This window comes from Lepus europaeus, chromosome 14 (assembly GCF_033115175.1).
Source record: "Lepus europaeus isolate LE1 chromosome 14, mLepTim1.pri, whole genome shotgun sequence".
Classification (NCBI taxonomy): Eukaryota; Metazoa; Chordata; class Mammalia; order Lagomorpha; family Leporidae; genus Lepus; species Lepus europaeus.
Genome location: NC_084840.1, coordinates 63,891,357 through 63,910,955, shown reverse-complemented (window position 1 = coordinate 63,910,955; position 19,599 = coordinate 63,891,357). Strand labels below are relative to the sequence as shown.

At 49.5% G+C, this 19,599-nt stretch overlaps 1 protein-coding gene across 1 annotated transcript in view; it reads right to left on the bottom strand.

The window, feature by feature from the left end:
* Nucleotides 1-19,599, bottom strand: part of KIF26B (kinesin family member 26B) — a 519,978-nt gene that overhangs the window by 314,112 nt on the left and 186,267 nt on the right. Inside the window, exon 3 of the mRNA XM_062210729.1 lies at nucleotides 2,143-2,676. Coding sequence (XP_062066713.1) covers nucleotides 2,143-2,676 — 534 coding nt within the window. The remainder of the gene's footprint in view (nucleotides 1-2,142; nucleotides 2,677-19,599) is intronic.

The window sequence follows — 19,599 nt, the reverse complement described above, 5'->3', positions numbered from 1 at the left end:
CTAGAACACCTTCTGCTTTGTGTGCATGGGTGTGGACTGCACTAAAGGTACACAAGCTAGTAGGAGAAAGTCTTTGAAACACCTCGTGCACCTCGCCTTTGGTGGGCTCAATTTGCTAATTTATTTAACGAGAAATTATCTCTGCGGTTTGTTTAATGCAATCGCAGCGCCTCCTCATTTTCTTAGCTCTCTGGGTGGATTCCTATTTATCTGTGATGTTTATGGGTTCCTGCTCTTGCTGGAGGCTGGAGGTAGTTCAAGAGAGGATAAAGAACCTTCCTTCTGCAACCTTCAAAGACTACCACGCGGTGGGGTGGGTAATGGGGGGCTGGCAGGTTTTGGGGGGGCCTTCATGTTACCCACACACCCCTTCCCCCAGGTTCACGGTCTTTATTCTCGCCGCAGCTGCTGCGCTGTGGTAGCAGGTGCCTAGTATTCCCTCATTTCCGCAGGCCTCCCATGGGCTCTGTGGGCATGCAGCAGCACCCTCGGCAGTAACAGCCCCTGGAGGCTTCTCCGCCTGGGGAACAGCTTTGGCACGGAACCAGAGGCCCTCTGCTGGGTGGGGAGGGAGGTGGGAGCATGGGTGAGCAGGAAGAATGAGGTCAGTTTTCAGCGCACTCAACCATCTCTGACGAGCCGGCTGGACCGTGAACTGCACAGTATTTACTGCAGGAAGATGTCCACAGCGGGAGACGCTCAGTCTGGCCAGGCCCGGAGCCCCCACCCCAGGGCACGGGGATGACACAGTCACAAAACAGGGGACGCTGATTCATAGCCGGGCACCAAATCTCTTTATCCCAGAGAGATTTCCTCTGGGGCCTTTATGACTCCGAGGAAATGCACGAATTGGTCTGGCCTGGGGTTAGAAAGAAACAATTAAATTTATCCAGGACACTGTCAAGTGGTCGGCTTTTGTGAATTAATCTTGTATCTGGCTTGAAGTCACATCAGCCCACCATCGCCCCATGGGCGGGAACACAAGCCCTTCTGGTGCTAGCAAAGCAGCCAGCCAGCTCTGCCTCTGCCCTCACCTGCCTCCTCCCCTGAGGACCTCGGAAAGCAGCCACATCTGGAGACAACGTGGGCAAGAGACTCGGCCACAGTAAGCTAGGAAAGTCAGGAGCAGCCAGGACAGGCACGCCTGTTCCCGGGGCTCGGGGAGGGCTGTGTGCCCCAGGGCCATTCCGCTTCTCTAGGTCGAAGAGGCTCCATCTGTAACAGGAAGATCCAACACCCGCCCTACATACCTACCTCGTGGGCCCACTATGCCATTAAAGAAAGTGAGGTGTGAGGCTGGTGCTGTGGCGTAGCGGGTTAAACCGCCACCTGCAGTGCCAGCATCCCACATGGGCACTGGTTTGAGTCCCGGTTGCTCCACTTCCAATCCAGCTCTCTGCTATGACCTGGGAAAGCAGTAGAGGATGGCCCAAGTCCTTGGGCTTCTGTAGCCATGTGGAAGACCCAGAGGAGGCTCTGGGCTCCTGACTTCAGATAGGCGCAACTCTCACCACTGTGGCCATCTGGGGAGTGAACCAGTGGATGGAAGATCTCTCTCTCTCTCTCTCTCTCTCTGTGTGTGTGTGTGTGTGTCTGCTTCTCTGTAACTCTGCTTTTCAAATAAACAACTAAATTAAAAAAGAAAAAAAGTGAGGTGTGCACTGCTATTTTGCAAACTACAAAACACTTGGGAAATGAAAAGTCTGGCAGACCAAGAATGCTAATGTAACATATTCAATGCTTCCCGCTTTCTTTCAAGGCAGCACAAGGTACAACCTACATCCCCTTGCAAACACTCTAGAGAACTCGCCAGCAGTATCATCGTCCATACTTAAGTCATCTTCTACTTCCCTGTATCTTTGCCCCATATTTAAAAAGAGAAACAATAACAGAAACAACTCTCTGGGCTCAACTCAACTCATTCTTTGTCCTCCTAGGCACCTGGGCAGATTGTCTGTCCTAGGTGGGGAGGGGGTCCAGGAGGCTGCATTCTAGCTCTTGGGATGTGGGTGGAGGCCAAGGGTGCCCCTTCCCTTCCTGGGGACGTTCCCAGAAGGAGAAGGGTGGAGAAGGGAAGTATCACCCACCAGTCTGCCTTGACCCAGCCAACCACGACCTCCCTTGTTCACAGAGGTTACTTACCTGGTAGGGGTACAGGGTGACCCCATTGGTTCTCGACAGGGACCAGGTGCCGTCCAGGTACTGGTGGGCCTGGATGGCAACTGAGTTGAGGATGTTCCCATTGCTGGGACTGGTGGCCATCTGGAGGCTGACCTTGGCCTGGTGAGCTGGGGATCCACTCTTCTTTTCAGCCCCATTGCTGACCCCAAGGCTGTTGGGTTTGCTGCTGTGCTTGTTGGCAAAGCCTGTGTAGTTGGAGGTGGCATAGGGCGCAGGCACAAAGGCCCAATCCCTGGGCTGCTGCAGCCCGCCCACGTGCCGGGACCCCACCAGGGAGGGGATGTTGGAGAGCGGTGGGGGAGAGCCGGGTGAGGCATCGTAGTGGTCACTGCCGGCTGCCTGCTCCAAGGTTAGCACCATCTGGATGGCCTCCTGCTTCAGCTGGTTCAAGTGTGTGGCACAAATGTCACAGCGGTTGTCACGGTCATTCCACGCCTTCCGGATGGTGTTGGGGACCTGGAGTTTGTCATGGATCACAGCCGAGAAAGCCGGGTCCTGAAGAACACACAAAAAAGAAGAGGGTGAAAAGGACAGCCTGTAACTCAAGCCTAGCAAGCACAATCCAAATGTCTGGTTGACGAGTTAAGCCCTAGATGTATGCAAACAATCTGACTGCTTGATTGTCATCCAACACACAGGAGAAGCCAGAGAGGCACAAGAGCTTTTGTGGTTGACAATGACATCTGACACACAAAAGAACTGTAGAGTGAAAACTTTGAAGACCCCCCCCCCAAAAAAAAAAAAATTCGTTTGAAGCTTCCAGGCCAATCAAAGAAGAACATTTCAGACTCTCCCTGGTGGCCGTGAAAGTCACAGCCATATCTGGAGCCTCCCTCGGGGATCCAGCCAAAGATGCAGATGTTGGTCCATGAGGCAGGCAAGCACAAGCACTCTGGGCTCGCACCCCGTGGACCCTGCTCCCACTATGTACAGACAGGTAGTACTGGATGTTCCTGTGACCAGAAACAGGGAGCCTAGTCGGAGAAAACGGTAGCCTGATCTTCTCTGGGAGAAAACCAAACCAAACCAAACAGATTCTGGACCAGAAGTCCAGCCTAGTCCAGTGGGTCAACCAACCTTGAAGGTTGGCCTGTGTTCTCCATCAGCCCTAAAACACACTGGTCAGTCTGTACCCGTGAATCTCAAAGTCTGGGCCAATTAGGTCGAGACAATTTCCCCCACAAGTAAAACTACGATTTAAAAATCCTGAGCTCAGAGGCCCATTCCAAAGAGAAATCAGGAGAGGGATCTAAAGAAGATGCCGCCTCTCATGCACTTTGCTTTAAATTTTTAAAGGAAATAGGGATTACAAAGATAAACAAACATTTAGAGGGTTCACTGGGCATCAAAATATTTGAGTTCTGGTTCCGGTTCTCCTACTGGTGACCTTGGAGTTTTCTATGACCTTGAACAACCTAATCTCATTGAACTTCTCACCCCTCACAAAAGACCATGGCCCATCCTTGTTCTAAGGTCTTCCAGAAGCTCCATGTTCTGTGTGGATATCTGAACAGGGGAGAACCGGGAATCCTCAAACATGGACAGAGCCGCTACACCATTTGGGGAGCCTGGTTGAACTTTTAGAGCCCAGCACTTATTGCAAATAATTGGTAAGGCTCACGTCAAGCATTGTTTTCCTCTAGGACAAGAGGAGAAAATCCACCCTCCTGGAATCTGCTGGCAGCTTTTATGGGGGCGGAAGCCCCACCAGGGTTGAATGGGTTTGATGCGCTGTGGGCGAGGGGGTGGTGTGGGGCAGCCAGGGTGGGCAGGAAGATCATTGGTGGGAGGGTGGCTCTTAATTACGATCCATCTTGATTACGGCTCCAGCATTTTGCTTTCTCTGTTTAACTACCCTGAACAGCTCCCCAGCATGCACTGATTAATTGATTAATAAATCAAGAGGCCTCCGCACAGCGGCAGCAAGGAGTGGCTCAGGAGGCAGAAACTCGAGACAGTCCTGCCAAGTGCTGGGAAACAAGGGGAGGGAAGGAGGATGGAGTCCTGGCTGGTGACCCGACGTGAGCCACACGAGGCAGCCACTTTGTCCAGTCTCCAAGCACAGCTCAGACCTTGGAGGATCTGAGAGGGCCCCCAAGGGACCACTCTACAGCAGCCGAGCACCTCCGCTGACAGGAAAAGAAACAGCTCCAAGAGGGTTCAAGGTCTGGACGACACCCAGACTTGCTGACCACCAGGCTGCGACTCTGCACTTCAAGCGACAGAGAGCCACACCCAACCACAGACTCATTTGCTGCACAGACACCCAGGTTTTTACCTCTTCCACCTTGGAAATGTTCTTTGATTCAAAAGGGATGTTTTTGGGCCCTCCTATGGGCCAACATAAGCTTTTTATGCTTTGCCATTGAACGTTATATAATGAGAATTTTCCCTTATTAATAAATGTCATGTGAAAATGTTAGCTTTTTAATGACCACATGGCATCTTATCCTTTGGTTAGTCCATAGTTCACTTATTTATTCCCACATGCTACTGTGGAGGCTTATTCCAAATAAGCATGGCTGGCACCCTGGCTCACTTCGCTCATCCTCCGCCTGTGGTGCCAGCACCCGGGGTTCTAGGCCCGGTTGGGGCGCCGGGTACTAGTCTCGGTTGCTCCTCTTCCAGTCCAGCTATCTACTGTGGCCCAGAAGGGCAGCAGAGGAAACAGGAAATCAGAAGACTGGCATTCAAATGCAATCTACAGCCAAAGGCTTCTGCATTCAAGTCACAAACCATTTGGTTTTCAGGAATCCTCTACTTAATTGTTTTTTTTTTTTTTTTTTTTTAATTTTTATTTGACAGGTAGAGTTATAGACAGTGAGAGAGACAGAGAAAAAGGTCTTCCTTCCATTGGTTCACTCCCCTAATGGCCGCAGCGGCCGGTGCTGCGCCAATCCGAAGCCAGAAGCCAGGTGCTTCCTCCCGGTCTCCCATGTGGGTGAAAGGACCCAAGCACTTGGGCTGTCCTCCGCTGCACTCCCGGGCCATAACAGAGAGCTGAACTGGAAGAGGAGCAACCGGAACTAGTACCCTGCGCCCCAACCGGGACTAGAACCCTGGGTGCCGGCACCGCAGGTGGAGGATTAGCCTAGTGAGCCACGGCACCAGTCATGCTTATTTAGAATATTTTTCTTAGCCCAATGCTATGGAAGATGTGCCACAGCAGGCAAGCAGCTGTAAGACAAGTTGCACCCATACATCATAATTTATTTTATTTTTATTTTTTTATTTACTTGAGAGAGAGAACATTCTCATCTGCTGGTTCATTCCCCAAACACCCTCAATGGCTGGGGCTGGCCCAGGGCCAGAGCCAAGAGCCAGGACTGCTACCCAGCCATCATCACTGCCTCTCAGGGTCTGCAGTGGCAGAAGCTGGAGTCAGGAGCCAGAGCTGGGGATTAAACCCACGTCCTCTGTTGTGGAACACAGGCATCCTGACTGGTGTCTGACACAACGCCTAATCCCACAGCTTATTTTACATGTCAGCTCTTAGCTTCTGGAGTGGAGGCTGACATGGAGACGTAAGACGCATCCACTCTACAGAAACTACAGGAGCCATCCCTGGTTCTGAGAACTCTACTCTTACCTCCCTGGTAGTTACTACTCTCCCTTGGAGCAGCCCCTGCTTCATTCAGCCTATCGCTACTTGCTGCTCAGCTTCCAGTGTGTAACAAATAGGTACACTGGCTTCCAACACGCCAGGCCTGCACCAGGCTGGAGATCTGAGGCTCCCTGGAGACAATCCTCATGCTCCATGAGTTCACAGCCAAGAAAACTTTCTGGACGACCAAATACCACGTCCCTCTGCTGCCACCCCAGTCCAGTCTGTAGTGACTCATGAGGTCAATCAACACACACTCAGACACACAGAGCTCAGAGCTCAGCAAGAACACCAGTTCCCCTCTCCAACTCACTCACTCACACACACTCCACTCACACTTGTCCCAGTCCAAGTGAGCCCCACAAAAGCCAGCAAAACCACCCACGAGGGCCACAGCTGAGCCCACGACCCACATAACAGCACAGACAGCCAAGATGTGGCCAACAGCCTATTGTTGTCTCATCTGGAGGAGAGCTGAGACTGATTCTGTAGTGAGTGTGTAATTGCTGGCTGATATCAAAGAGGTGTTCTTTATATTATGCAACCCTTGATCGGAAACTCCCTATTACTTCTTATCACCAATAGGCCTCAGTAAATCAAGAGATACATCTTATGGAAACAAAAATTCCTTTCAAGTATTTGTCCACACATTATAAATATTTTAGTGCAACTCAAAATTTCGAAGAGTAATAATGGTCAACAGACATAGTTTTCTGGAAGTGCTAAAATAAAGAGATACTCCTCCAAGGGACAGGAATACAAAAAAGGAGTCTTAGAGCCACAGGTTATGCACAGATGTTATACTTTCTTGACACAGACACAAGAAGAACTGTGATGACCCCAGGAGATGGACTAGGGGAGCCCCCTAATCAGCTACACCAAAAGAAACCTGGACCTAGAGAAGGAATGAGTTAAGCATCCAGTCTAGCGTGCCACCTAGGTCATGGGCTACAAGGACACGTGTATTTCATAGTTCTGACCCATCCTGTGACCTCTGGAGATCGCCAAATGGGAGCAGTAAAAAAGCTTCTTATTTATTTATGTGAGAGACGGTGGTAGGGGATGGGGGAAGAGAGAGAGTATGCGAGAGAGTAATATAAACTCTCATTCCCTGGTTCATTCCCAAATGTTCTCAACAGCCAGGGCTGGGCCAAGTCAAACCCAGGAACCAGGAAGGCAATCCTAGTCTCACCTTGTGGGTGGCAGGAACCAGACTGAGCCATCATCTGCTGCCTCTCAGGGTCTGCATTAGCAGGAAGCTGAAGTCAGGAGCCAGAGCCAGGTATCAACTCTGCGTACTCTGACATGGGACACAGGCATCTTAACCAACGTTTTAACTGCTGGGCCAAACGCCGGCCCCTGAACCTCCATTTTTAAAGCCCCAGTTTTCATTTCAGCACATACAGAAATGGGATGTTGACGATTGGATAACACGTTCATCCTGAATGTTTTAATTTAGAGGCTCTGCATTCAAAACACTCCCACATTTGAGGAAAGTATACAGAATCATTTCTACCCCTCCTTTCCCATGCAGGAAGCTGGTAAAGCCACTCAAAAGGAAGAAAGATCAAGTATAAGTGAAGTTAATGTTCAGATTAAATCTGCCCAATTAGGGATCACTACCAAGGAAGAAAATAAACTCCATAAACTGGTTTTTCTAATTCCTTTGCTGCTCATTTACTTCTCGGTATTACAGAAACATGGTCTGCTGCCACGTATCCTAAGAGTCTCTCACACTGGAAGGATTCTCTCAGGCTGACTCACCCCCCTCTGGAACACTGATCTGAAGATTGTGACTTCATCTTCCTTCTCACTGACGCTCATTCCCCAGGCAATGGTATTAGCCATGCAGCCCTGGTGACTTGGCTCTGTGTCTATCCCTATCTGACCTTCCTCTTGGATTCCAAGTCTTGTATCCAAGAGTCCTCTGGACAACATCACCAGGATAAATACCTTTCTACCTGACAACTCAGAATTAGTTTTATCTGGACTTACACCTGCACTTAGTCCAGTAGTCCCTAACTAAGTGTCCAGCCAAGGGCCCAGGCTAGAAATCTAGAACTTGCCTTGTCTCCCTTTTGCCTCATCTCCAATCACCAAATTTGTAAGATGGGACTTCTTCTTAAAGGCTCTTGAACTGTCCCCTCCTCAATGCTCACTTTGATTTTAACATTAGTGACTCTCACATCACCACAGTCACTCCCACTCTAGCCTAGACCTCAGCTCCTGAAAATTACTTTACATAAATGCAAATCGGATCATGTCCCAATCTGGCTTGCCCGTATCTCTGTTCTAAGGGTTATTGACTGCCTGTAGTTTTCACCTGTAGAACTACTCTCCATTGGACTCCCAGCTCCTTAAGGGAATATTCTTTCTTTTCATCTTTAATTCCTTAGTATCTAGCATGGTGCCTATTACACAGTTAGAGCTCAATATATATTTGTGAAATGAATGAAAGAAGAAAAAGAGAGGAGAGGAGGAGAAGGGAGAGGAGGGGAGGGGAGGGAAGGGGAGAGAGGAGAGGAGAGGAGAGGAGAGGAGAGGAGAGGAGAGGAGATCAGCCAAGGCAACAAAGTCGGTCTATCTATCACTCATCTGTTAAGTCAGTCACTTATTACATAAATGTCGTGAAATAAACTCTTCCAAATCGAAGGCTAATTCGTTTTCCAACCATACTAGTAATTGCTCTGCCTAGCTAAAGCCTCATGTAGTGTCTTCCTTTACTGATTCTGATTCTTTATTAAACTACTAGGATAGAGTTCTGGCCTCAGTCCATTCATCTGTTTCAAAAGTTCCCAAAAACTAATATTTATGTAGAGAGGATTTAAAAAAAAACTTTAAACTATCAGGCCAGCTAATCAACAAGAAGACAAGAGAAGTCTACCTAAAGGAAAAGCCCAGATCAGTGCTAGGCTCTTGGTGCAGGTAAAGCTTATCTTCCAAGAGCTAGCAGCCGGCTTTCAATGAACGGAATGGGACTGGTTCTGAGGGCTGTAGAGTCTTTGGAACTCAGGCAAGCAAACAGAATCCACTGCCCAGGCAAACACCACTGTTTACTAACGATCTTCGTTGTTTTCTGCTGTTTCATCTTCTGACAGATAGGTTGCCTGGCAATAAATGCTAATACCACTGCTGGGGACAGGGTGGTTTTCAAAGTTCTTTTAGCCAGAAGAGTACTTGGAGTGTGTTCCTCCGAAATCTCAGGGTCTGTGATAAAGGCAACAGCTGGAGTCAGCGTCCTGCTTGTGTTGTACAAAGTCCTGTTGATGTTTGCTTCTCCTTGATTAGTGGAGAGGCCTCTGGCGACAAGCTCAACAAGAGAGAAGCTCTTCTTCAAAGGCGGCTTCTTTCCACTTTGTTCCTAAACTTGCTTCCTCCATCAACGCTGTCCCAGGAGGCCCGAATGGAGAACAGTGCCCTGAGAAGGAAATGTTTTGTTCCCCAAAGCAGGCAGCTTCCCAGAGATCAACAAGATTTGCCTTCCCGCTCCTCATAATCCTCCCACAGCCAGGGTCTGCATGCCGGCCCCCCGTACTCCCCACCACGGCCCCTCCTTTCTCAATAAGCTCAGTGTGCTTCCCTGTAGGTCCGGTCCTAAACGCAGGGGTCCGTATTACTGATGTTCTTTCTCAAACTGAAACTACAAAAGTGAAAGCTTCAGCAAATCCTATGTGGATCTGAACCTAGAATACCACTGCTCTCATCCATGGTCTCATATTCTAGGCATTTGGATTCAAATGTCTCTTGAAAAGGTGCTAACTTCCCCCGCCATAATTTCAGAAGGAAACATCAAGATAACTTGACCAAGTTTTAGTTATTGTGGGGAGAAGTGTGGTGAAACATCTGAGCCAGCGGACATCGCTCCTTCTTCAGGAAGATTCTGTCCCTCGATGCCGCCCGTGCCTGGCTTTCCATCCATGCCCACACCTGCTTGACGGGGTGCAAAGTGCTGCTATCACCCAGAGCCTTTCTCACGCAGTTGGCACGCTGAACCTGCCCAGCAGGAACTCATGATGGCCAAACATCAGTGTCCTTTAAGGCTGTTGTTCCTGGGTTCCCAGGCCCACAAACCAGGCAGATGACTGCAGAGGCAATAAACCAGACCGACAAAGTAATGAGCACCCCTGCTCTTTGTGGGAAAGAGCTGCCACCTCCCTCCACATTCTGATTAACACAACGTGTGAACTGAGGGAAGCCCCTAAGCCATTCACTCTGATTGGCCAAGAGGACAGGAGCATGGATCATTCTCCAAAATGCGACAGTGGTGACTGGGGGCAAGAAGAGGCTGAAACTCCCACTTCATTAGCATACAACTTCAGTAGAAGCTTTCTTTTATGGGCAGGCAGCACCTGACCCAGTCTGTCTTGTGAGCCACCAGCACTTCACCCAGTAATGACACACACGCACTGACTAGTGTGCACATGAACACGAATCCGGGGATACAGCAGGGGGAAAAAGAATATTAAAGCAGAAAGGCATGCTGGGTAATGAGCTCACAGAGACAAAAAATCCAATGTTCACCAAAAGAAGAAATGTTAGATGTCAGACAGAGGCTGTTCTACATAAGAAGCCAAATTAACACGAGATGTAGTGACTGAGCCCAGCCAAAGCCATTCTGCTCTGGATTACAGCACTGAAGGCACAGGTGTGGCTTCAGTCTGAGTGAGTGCACTGTGCATGTCGGGCAGATGGCAGCTGGGAATGCGATTAATAGGGCTGCTTGCTGCAACACTGGAAGGTGTTACAGAGGATAAGACTTTTGCACATAAAGGAAAAGAGAGGGGCAGGCATTTGGCCCAGATGCCTCCTCCCACCTGGCAGTGCCTGGTCCAACCCTCTGCTCTGGCTCCTGACTCCAACGTGCTGTCAGTGCAGACCACGAGAGGCAGCAGTAGTGGCTCAAGTAACTGAGCTCCCGCTGCCCGCATGGGAGGCCTAAACGGAGCTCCTGGCTTCAGCCCACTCAGCCCCAACCATTGTAGGCACTCGGGAAATAAACCAACAAATAGGACCTCTATGTGTGTGTCTCTCTGCCACTCTAATAAAGTATTTCTTAAAAAAAAAAAAAGAAAAGAATATTTCTAACTGGAACTTGAGAACAGTTGGTGAATTCCCCGGAAGCACAGGTGAAGTATTTCTCAACATGATTACAGAATTTCGTTTTAGTTCTCATCTTTCCCAACTAGAAAAGACGCTGTACAGTGTCTGTAGATCTTTTGAAAATTTCTGAAGAAGAGAATGGGAGGTTCAAGTCCTGCCTCTATCACTTAGTAGTTGCATGATGGGAAGTCATTTTTTTGTTTCAAAAAAGACTTTTAAAAAGCTTCAGTCTCCTTAAATAGAAAAATGGGACTTGATATTATTTGATTTATTGAGTAAAGTAAGGCAGAGATGATGTGTTAACATGTGTAACTGGTAGTAATGATTCTCAGTGCTAACTAACTGGAAGTAACGATTGTCGATGTTACTACTCTCAGTATCTAATACAGTACCGTGTACAAATTCTGTACTTCATAAAGACTGTAGCAATGATGACAGCAATGGTAGTGACAGTGATCTCCGATCTTAGGGCTGACTTCGATCCAAGAGGATTTAGTAAACACTCCTGGCATTATGAAGAGAGGAGGTGGTAAAGAAGGGAACAGATGCTCTCCAGTGAACCACCTCCCACTTTTGGACAAGTCAAAATCTTCTTCAAAGACATGAAAGTGAGAATGGGTCCCTGGAGTTTCTGGCTGCTCTCCCTGAGCGTGAGCTAACTGGCTCCCAGCCTGCTTCTCTGTTTGAAGAGATGAAACAATCCCACAGACATTCATTTCCCTGGAGTTGAGAGTCTGATGCTTCTCACTCTAAGAGGCCAACCAAAAATATTCCTTATTTCTCCTTGAGCATGGACAATGGCCCAAAAGGGGCTTTGCGAGGTGTTCACTCGGTTAGAATTAGAGCCACCGGTGGATCAGTATCTAGCAGGGGCTGCCAACCTCTACCCAGGAGACGTAGAATAAGAAAAGTGAGTTCATATCCACATCACTATCTCCAAACCTGCAAACCTTGTTCTCCAGTCTGTCTACTGGCCTTGGAGAAATAGAATCTATTCACAAATATCAGAAACTTTAAGACAGGAGAGTAGACTCCTACCACACATTGAAAATGTTTCCTTTAGGTGCATGACCAACATGGCGCAAATAAAGTGCTGGACCTTACAAATACCAGTGTGATATAATACAATTTTGCCTTTAAATTACCAAAGTTCATCTACAGTAGATGTATCTTATTTTTATGAATAGGCTTTAACGCTAAGAGAATTGTTTTCAGTCTGTAACAGTTGTATTAGTATAAGGCTATTAAGGATTCTATTAATTATCTAATTATGAAATTGCCTAATGTTTCTTTTTTCCTTTAATTGATTTTGTATGCATGGAATATTTACATAAATGTTCTTGGCTGTGCTTTCTTGGACTTACTACAAAGAGATGAGACATGTACATGTTGGTGTTGGTTTTCAAAGATGAAACGTGAACAGATAAACCCTGTTTCAATCATCATGTCCTACAACAAATGCAATCCTTCCCAGGTTCCCTGCACCCTAATGCTTGTGGCCCAGGGTCTGCAGCCTGACGTACGAGTCCTCCAGCCACCGTATCAGATGGCTCTCCCCGCTCCCACAGTCAGCTTGGGCTTCCCTCCATCCACCAGAAGCCCCTGTGTTTCCTTGACTATGTGCCTTTGGTTTGGGCTCCTGCCCTGATGACAATCCCCACCTTGCCCTGTAAACCTTGAGCAAACTTTGAGATAACAGCTATGTTCACTGTTGAGAAGGAGGATGGCTTCATGGCTGTTAGGTATGAGCAAACGTCAACATGTACACATTAAGGTGTGTGCCATGTCCATCATCCATATGTCTCTCAAGCTGAAAAATAAATAAATAAGTAAATAACACCCTGTTCCTCCAGCCTACAGCCCAGCTCGTCTGCGAGGTCTGATCACAGAAGGGATGTCTCCCTTCACTGGACTTTTGCAGAGCCTGTCTGGGCTGAGTCATTGGTGACACTGGGCAAACACTTCCTTGTTAGTCTCACGTGTTCTATCTCTGCAATCATCATAAATTCCTGGAGAGCAGAAACCATGCCATAGTTTCCATAGTAATGATAACTTCAACTCTTGCCCCCTGGGGCTTACCCTCAAGATGGCAGTCAGGGTGATCCTTTTATATCTTAAATCTGATCCTGGCATTCCTTGGTTCAAAATCCTTCATGGTCCCCACCCTACCTCCTTCAGGGCCAAAGTCACCATCCTCGCAGTGGGCTCCAGGGGATCTGGCTTCCTGGTCCCTCTCCCACCTCAGCTCCCACTACTGGCCCCCAGCTGCACCTCAAACATTCCAGGAATGTCCACGCCCAGCTCAGTGACTTTGCACTTGCCATTCCTCCCGGAGGGACAACTCTCACCTCCCGATTCCTGCCTGGAAGTCCCTCAGCAGCTTCAAGGTGTTCAAGGAGCATGGTTTAAGTGAGGCCGTCCTGGGCCCCTGTACTCTCTCGTTATAACCTTCTCCCTAACTCCCTGTCTGATCATTTCTCTCTACAAGACCGCCACCTTCTAATCTACTACTCTACATTCATTCTGTGTCTCCCCACATGGGTAAGAGCATGGGCTTTGGTCTGTTTTGTTCCCTGGTGACCATGCTTGCCTAGAGCACAGTGGGCACTCAGAGTATTTGCTGAAGAACTGATGAACCAACGCATCAAGTTCCCATGTACGAGTTTCCTCTATTAGTGTCATCTTCCTCCGGGACTTCATACTGACCTCTCCACTCCGCCCAGTGAAGTGCAACTCCTCTGATAACCTCAGTGCTGGGAACTGCTGCTTTTTATAGACATTGATGCAAGACAGTGAAAAATGGCTCTTGAGACACAGTCCAGAGACTAAAGGCAAAACGCAAATGTCTCTTCTGCAAATGTTCTCCCTACTCCGATCGTTTTCAATTGCTGGTGCTTTTGAGCCTCCCCCAGCGCTGTCTGGGAATATCTGGAGACACTTTTGGTTGTCACAGCTGGGAGACATCTACCGACATCTAGTGATTAGAAGTCAACCTGTGGCTATGGATATACAGTGCACAGCGAAGACCCCCTTTAACAAGGCATTATCCAGCCCCAAATGTCAGTTGTGCCAAGGTTGAGACCCTAACCTAATCCAACGCACCCGATTCCTGCTCATCCATTCTGATGAGAGAGGAATCTCAGCGTCGGACAGTGAGGCACTATTCCAGATCCAGAAGCTAAGTCTGGCTCTTCTCTGCCTCAGTTTCCCTCACATGCAGAGATACTAAACTCTAAGACAGCACACTCGTCACATCATCACTGACAATGGGGTTGGGCGTGGTGGGTGTATACAAGCTCATCATGGGTAAGCATGGTCCCCCCCGCCCACCTGCTGGTGAAGAACAGATCCTGGACTGCCCGGCCCAGCCTCCGACTGCACAGCTCAATGCCCTTCCTGGTGACCAAGGCACCACTGGCGATGCCACAAGACTGTGATAGAAAAGGGTGCCACGGCCCAGCCATGTGAAACTGGGGACCTGGTGCACAGCTGGGGCGGCTGCGCTTACAGAGCCCGTCAACTGCATAGCCGCCTCGGGGCCTGTGTTTGAAAGGGGACGGCTGAGGTTGCTTTGCCATGAAATCACTCCACGCCCCTGGCAGGACTTCACAGCATGGCAACTCTGCACTTTCCCTTCTGGAGAAGGAGATCAATGCCACAGTAACACGAAGCCATCCTGAAGACGCAACTTGCAATTCCAGCAAAGACTGAGGATGTCACCGTTCCTGCAGAAACCACGCCGATGCCGTGCAACCACATGGTAGCCTCGGTGCTGGGCTGTGTGCGAGGAGGGCAGTCACAGAGGCGCTGGGTTTAGAGACCCTTGGAGGAGGACGACCTGAGCTGCACAATTTAGTTTTCACTCACGATACATCAGAAGTGACTTAACAGAAACCTTGGGCACAGGACACAATGTCCCAACAACATCTGACGGAGGATGTCCATACGGACAATGGACAACTCACTCCAAGGCCACCCTAGGAGGCCCAGAATGCAACTCTCCATCAGCAGACATCTCTTCCGCTTGTCTGGGGAGGGCAGGAAGGGATTCATCACGGATGACTCAGCAGTACTTCCCACTTGAATGGAAAGGTCTGCGCTGGACAAAGCCTCGCTGAACCAGCTTTGAGGCTGATGGGCAACAAGCCTTGCACCAGGGATTCTGACTGTGCCTCTCTGGCGGCTTCCGTTGTGACAGTCATTCTAGGGAAGCCACTGCCACAAGCTATAGTGAACCCACAAAGCAAGAGAATCTGCCTGGCCACTCTCAATGCAGATCCTGCCTTGGTGAGGGTTACTGCCGGGCTGGTGAGGATTTTTGGCCATGGCCAAGCTGGGTGCCACGATCTGGAACCTTCTTTTCCCACCAACCCTCCACCAAAATTCTCCTCCTTGAGGGCCACCATCCTTGCCAGCTCCTCGGGGTACCCTCATGGGAGGAACAGCCGGCAGGACCTCTTAAGGCTCCAAGCATAAGCTGAAGCACTGATTTGAAAGATTCCTTCTAGATGCTTCTAAACAGTCTCAACCCAACAAGCCCAAGTTAGGATGTGACAGAGACGGAAGGTGAGCAAACCAGGACCCTTCTCCCTGCTGCCCCTGGCCCCTCTAACACCCGGGAGCCTAGCACGTGACAGCACAGCTGCTCTGTTAAATGACTGCCTCATCTCAACCCTCTGGAAAAGAAGAGCTTTCTGCCTGTCTTTAGCGGGCCCTGGAAGAGACACACTTGACTGTCCTCCTGTATACACTGCGGGAAGAATGGAAAACATCACCGACTATTGGCCACCACAGTCTGCTGTGTTAATCTTAAGAGCCACCTCAACGGAAAACAGAAGAAAGCAAAGGGTCTGTGAACGCAGTGAGAGCAGCAAGGGGGCCACACTTCACGTGTTCCCCACTGTATGCACACACGTACGCACACACGTGTACACACACGTGTGCATGATCTCTTTAGTAGGAAACCAGCATAACGGCTCTGGGGGTGGGTTCAACAGAAGCAGTACAGGAAAGCAGGATTAAGAATTAAGATTTCCATCGCTTCTCGGCCTTTTGGCTAAGATCAAGTGAAGAATTAAGATTTCCAAGGCTAGAAGAAAACTCACCCATGACCCCCTGCCCGACTCTATCAGTTTTCTCAGGATGGATTCTGAAGAAGTGAACTGTAGAAATGCTCATAAATTGATTTGGGTGGGGTTCAGTGAGGGATTACAATTACAAAAAGTTTAGGTAACTTTAAAGGGGGTTTGGGGATGGGAGAATAGAATCATAGAAGACATTTTCAAGTGATTTGTATATTGGTTGTTTTTTTTTTTTTTTGACAGGCAGAGTGGACAGTGAGAGAGAGAGAGAGACAAAGAGAAAGGTCTTTCTTTTTCCGTTGGTTCACCCTCCAATGGCCACTGTGGCCAGCGCACCGCGCTGATCCTAAGCTAGGAGCCAGGTGCTTCTCCTGGTCTCCCATGCGGGTGCAGGGTCCAAGCACTTGGGCCATCCTCCACTGCCTTTCCAGGCCATAGCAGAGAGCTGGCCTGGAAGAGGGGCACCCGGGACAGAATCTGGCGCCCCCCGGGACTAGAACCCATGTGCCGACGCCGCAGGCGGAGGATTAGCCTATTGAGCCACAGAGCCGGCCCTGTATATTGGTTTTGGTTACAGATTTTAAAACCAATTGACAACACGACAGAAACAACATGTGGAGCAGCTTTAGCCTTCAATACTGAGAGATAATCAGAGGAAGCAAAAGATTTGGGGTAGACCCCTCCCACGTGCACGGCTACATTTTAAAATACCATTTTAGGGGTGGGTGTCTGGGGTAGCACTTAAGCCACTGGATGGGAAGCCTGCATCCCACACCAGAGTGCCTGGGTGCAAGTCTTAGCTCTGCTTTCCATCCTAGCTTCCTGCTAATGCACACCCTGGGGGCAGCAGGTGATGGCTCAGTCCTTGGGTCCCTGCCACCAGCATGGGACAATGGATTGGGTTCCTGGCTCCTGACAGACCTGGCCATTGTGGATATTTGGAGAGTGAACTGACAGGGGGATATCTATATCTATATCTATATCTATATCCAGGTAGATAGATAGATAAAGAGGGGGGTTGCAAATAAATTTTTCAAAACTATATCCTTCTGAATGTAGAACTTTCCAACATAAACATAGAGTTTTTTGCCTCGTAATCCATTCATTCGTTCACTAGTTTCACTCATTTACCAAAGAGTTAATAAAGATCTAATCGTCCCAGAGTCCTTTGTTAAGTGCTGGAGACAAATGTGGTCCCAGTATGTATGGAACCCTACAAAACTAGTTAACCACCACAGGAACTCCTTGCTCTGAAGCTGGGCAGCTGGCATCGGAGTTCCCCAATGGGACAGAGCTCTGGGCCTGAATTCTGATGACCTGGGTTCTAATCGCAGCTTTGCCACCTTCCAGTTTCATAGCCTTGGCCAAATCACCAACTCTCACTGAGCCTTGGTTTTCTCATCAGAACATAAGGATAAGACTTCTCCCCTGGTATGGATGCAAAGATGAACTAGAACGTAAAAACACCTTATGAAGAGCTCCATGAATCAGTGCGTTATTACAAACACATTTTCCCCATGTTTAGCACATGAAAAAGCAAATTGAGGGCATAAGACATTTCCTATTCATCGCACATCTACAGAGCTCAAGGCCCAAGTATCAAAAGGGATACAGAATAACATGCCCAAAGGTGCCCACCCAGAGAAGCCTTGGCAGAGCTCCAGGCGAAGGGCAAGACCAAAGGTCAAGCTCAGATTAGTGGCCAGAATCCCCTCAGACAGGGACACTCTCAGCCATCTTTATCAGGCCAGAACAGATAAGGCCAGAAGCAGCTCAGTTTCTTCCCTGGTCTGTGTTAAGATCATTGAAGCACTTGTGAGAAGTCATGTCCCTGACCTTTCACCTCCCTGCAGTGGTAGCCAGGCAGCAGGCTGGAATTCTCCAGAACAAACCATCAGAGTCACATTGCACTTGAACTTCTATACTAAGCCCACTGACACACCATGCAGAGAGAATCACTCAATGCTTTGGGAACAGTTACTCAGAGAGACCTCACATGCGTACACCCTAGAATCCTGCACCAGCCTCAAGGCAGTGGAGAAGAGACAAGGGATGTCTCTGTCAGGCAGGCCTGGAGGCCAGCAGCCACCTGTAGGGAACCAGACCGGAGGAACCGTGCCCCTAAGATGGCGCCGACTCCCTGCTTCCGGGTTCTTCCTCATCTCAGGGAGTTCCCGCTCTTGCTCGCTCCTTCCCGCCTTAGATTTCCCGCTCTAGCTCGCTCCTTCCCGCCTTGCCACGAGATTGTCCTATCCCCGCGCTTCTAGCCTATCACCTGATTTGTGACGTGTATTGTGCATATAAACCCTTGCTACGCGGGTGTAAGGGAAGTTCCTGCCCAGAAGAGATCGAAGCTGGATCTCCTGCTTGCCGAGCAATAAAGGAACCCCGTGCAAAGTGTTCGGTCTCTGTCTCTTGCTGGACGAGGACGGCGCCGAGCAGCTGGTGGCCCGTACGGGGAGCTTCCTCTACGTTGCCCGGTAAGTAGAAGGTAAGCGAGGTCAGTCTTACCGTCTGGGCCCCGCGAGTGAGGTATATCTCGTGGTTGGAGGGTGGACGCACCCTAAGATAGCGGACGTGTTTCCCCGCTTTAAACTGAAAGAATAGCAGACTTGTTCCCCCGCTTTAAACTGAAAATAAGATAGCGGACGTGTCTTCCCGCTTTAAACTGAAAATGGGAAATTCATCTAGCCATTCAATGTTGCTTAATCCGTTAAAAGCATTATTGCGTAGCAAAGGGATTAAGGTTTCTAAGACCACACTTGTCAGGTTCCTTGGAAGTGTTGATTTCTTTGCGCCGTGGCTCACCCACGAGGGCCAAATAACTCTTGAGTCTTGGGAGAAGTTAGGAAAGGATCTCCGGCGCACAGTTAACGATCCCCAGGAACCCGATATCGACCCCGTTGTTCTCCCCTTATGGGAACTACTGCGGGCGTGCCTCCAAGAGGAGAGGTCGGTGGGAGCGGACCGCCCGACTCTTACGGCGGTTCGCGAGGCTCTCGAGGAAGTTCGTTCTCAGAGCTCGGACGGCGCCCGGGACCTCATACAATTTAAGGACACGGGATGCCAGACTTCCTCACTGGCCTCAGGCTCCGAATGTGGCTCCGCCTCCTCTGAGTCTGAGGGGGAAGGGGACGGCGATCCTAAATCCCCGCCTCCTACGTATGCGCAGCTGCGGCAAAAGTTAAAAGATGCCTGTTTACGCCCTCTAGTGCCTACGGCTCCTCCTATTGATGTCGTGCCCGCCCATCAGATTAAAGACGCAGCGCCTCCTACTGGCGGTCATGTAGGCGTGCCTCAGCCCCATCTAACACCCGTGCCGCCATGGCCATTAAACGTCCCAAATGTGCCACCTTTTTCAGGCAGACAGTTTCATCAACAAGCCTGGAAACAGTTACGAACTGGCGCTCCCGCTGCCCCCGCTCAGGCTTACCCTGTTTTGGCTTTGGGCACGCGAGAGGCCCGGCACGAACCATTGGACATGACAGTATTAAAACAACTTAAGGCTGCGGTCCATGACTATGGACCCACAGCCCCATTCACATTGTCACTCCTTGAATCAGTCGGCCAGTCCATTTTAACACCTAGCGACTGGACCCAATTGGCTCGGGCCTGTTTAAGTCCAGGCGGCTT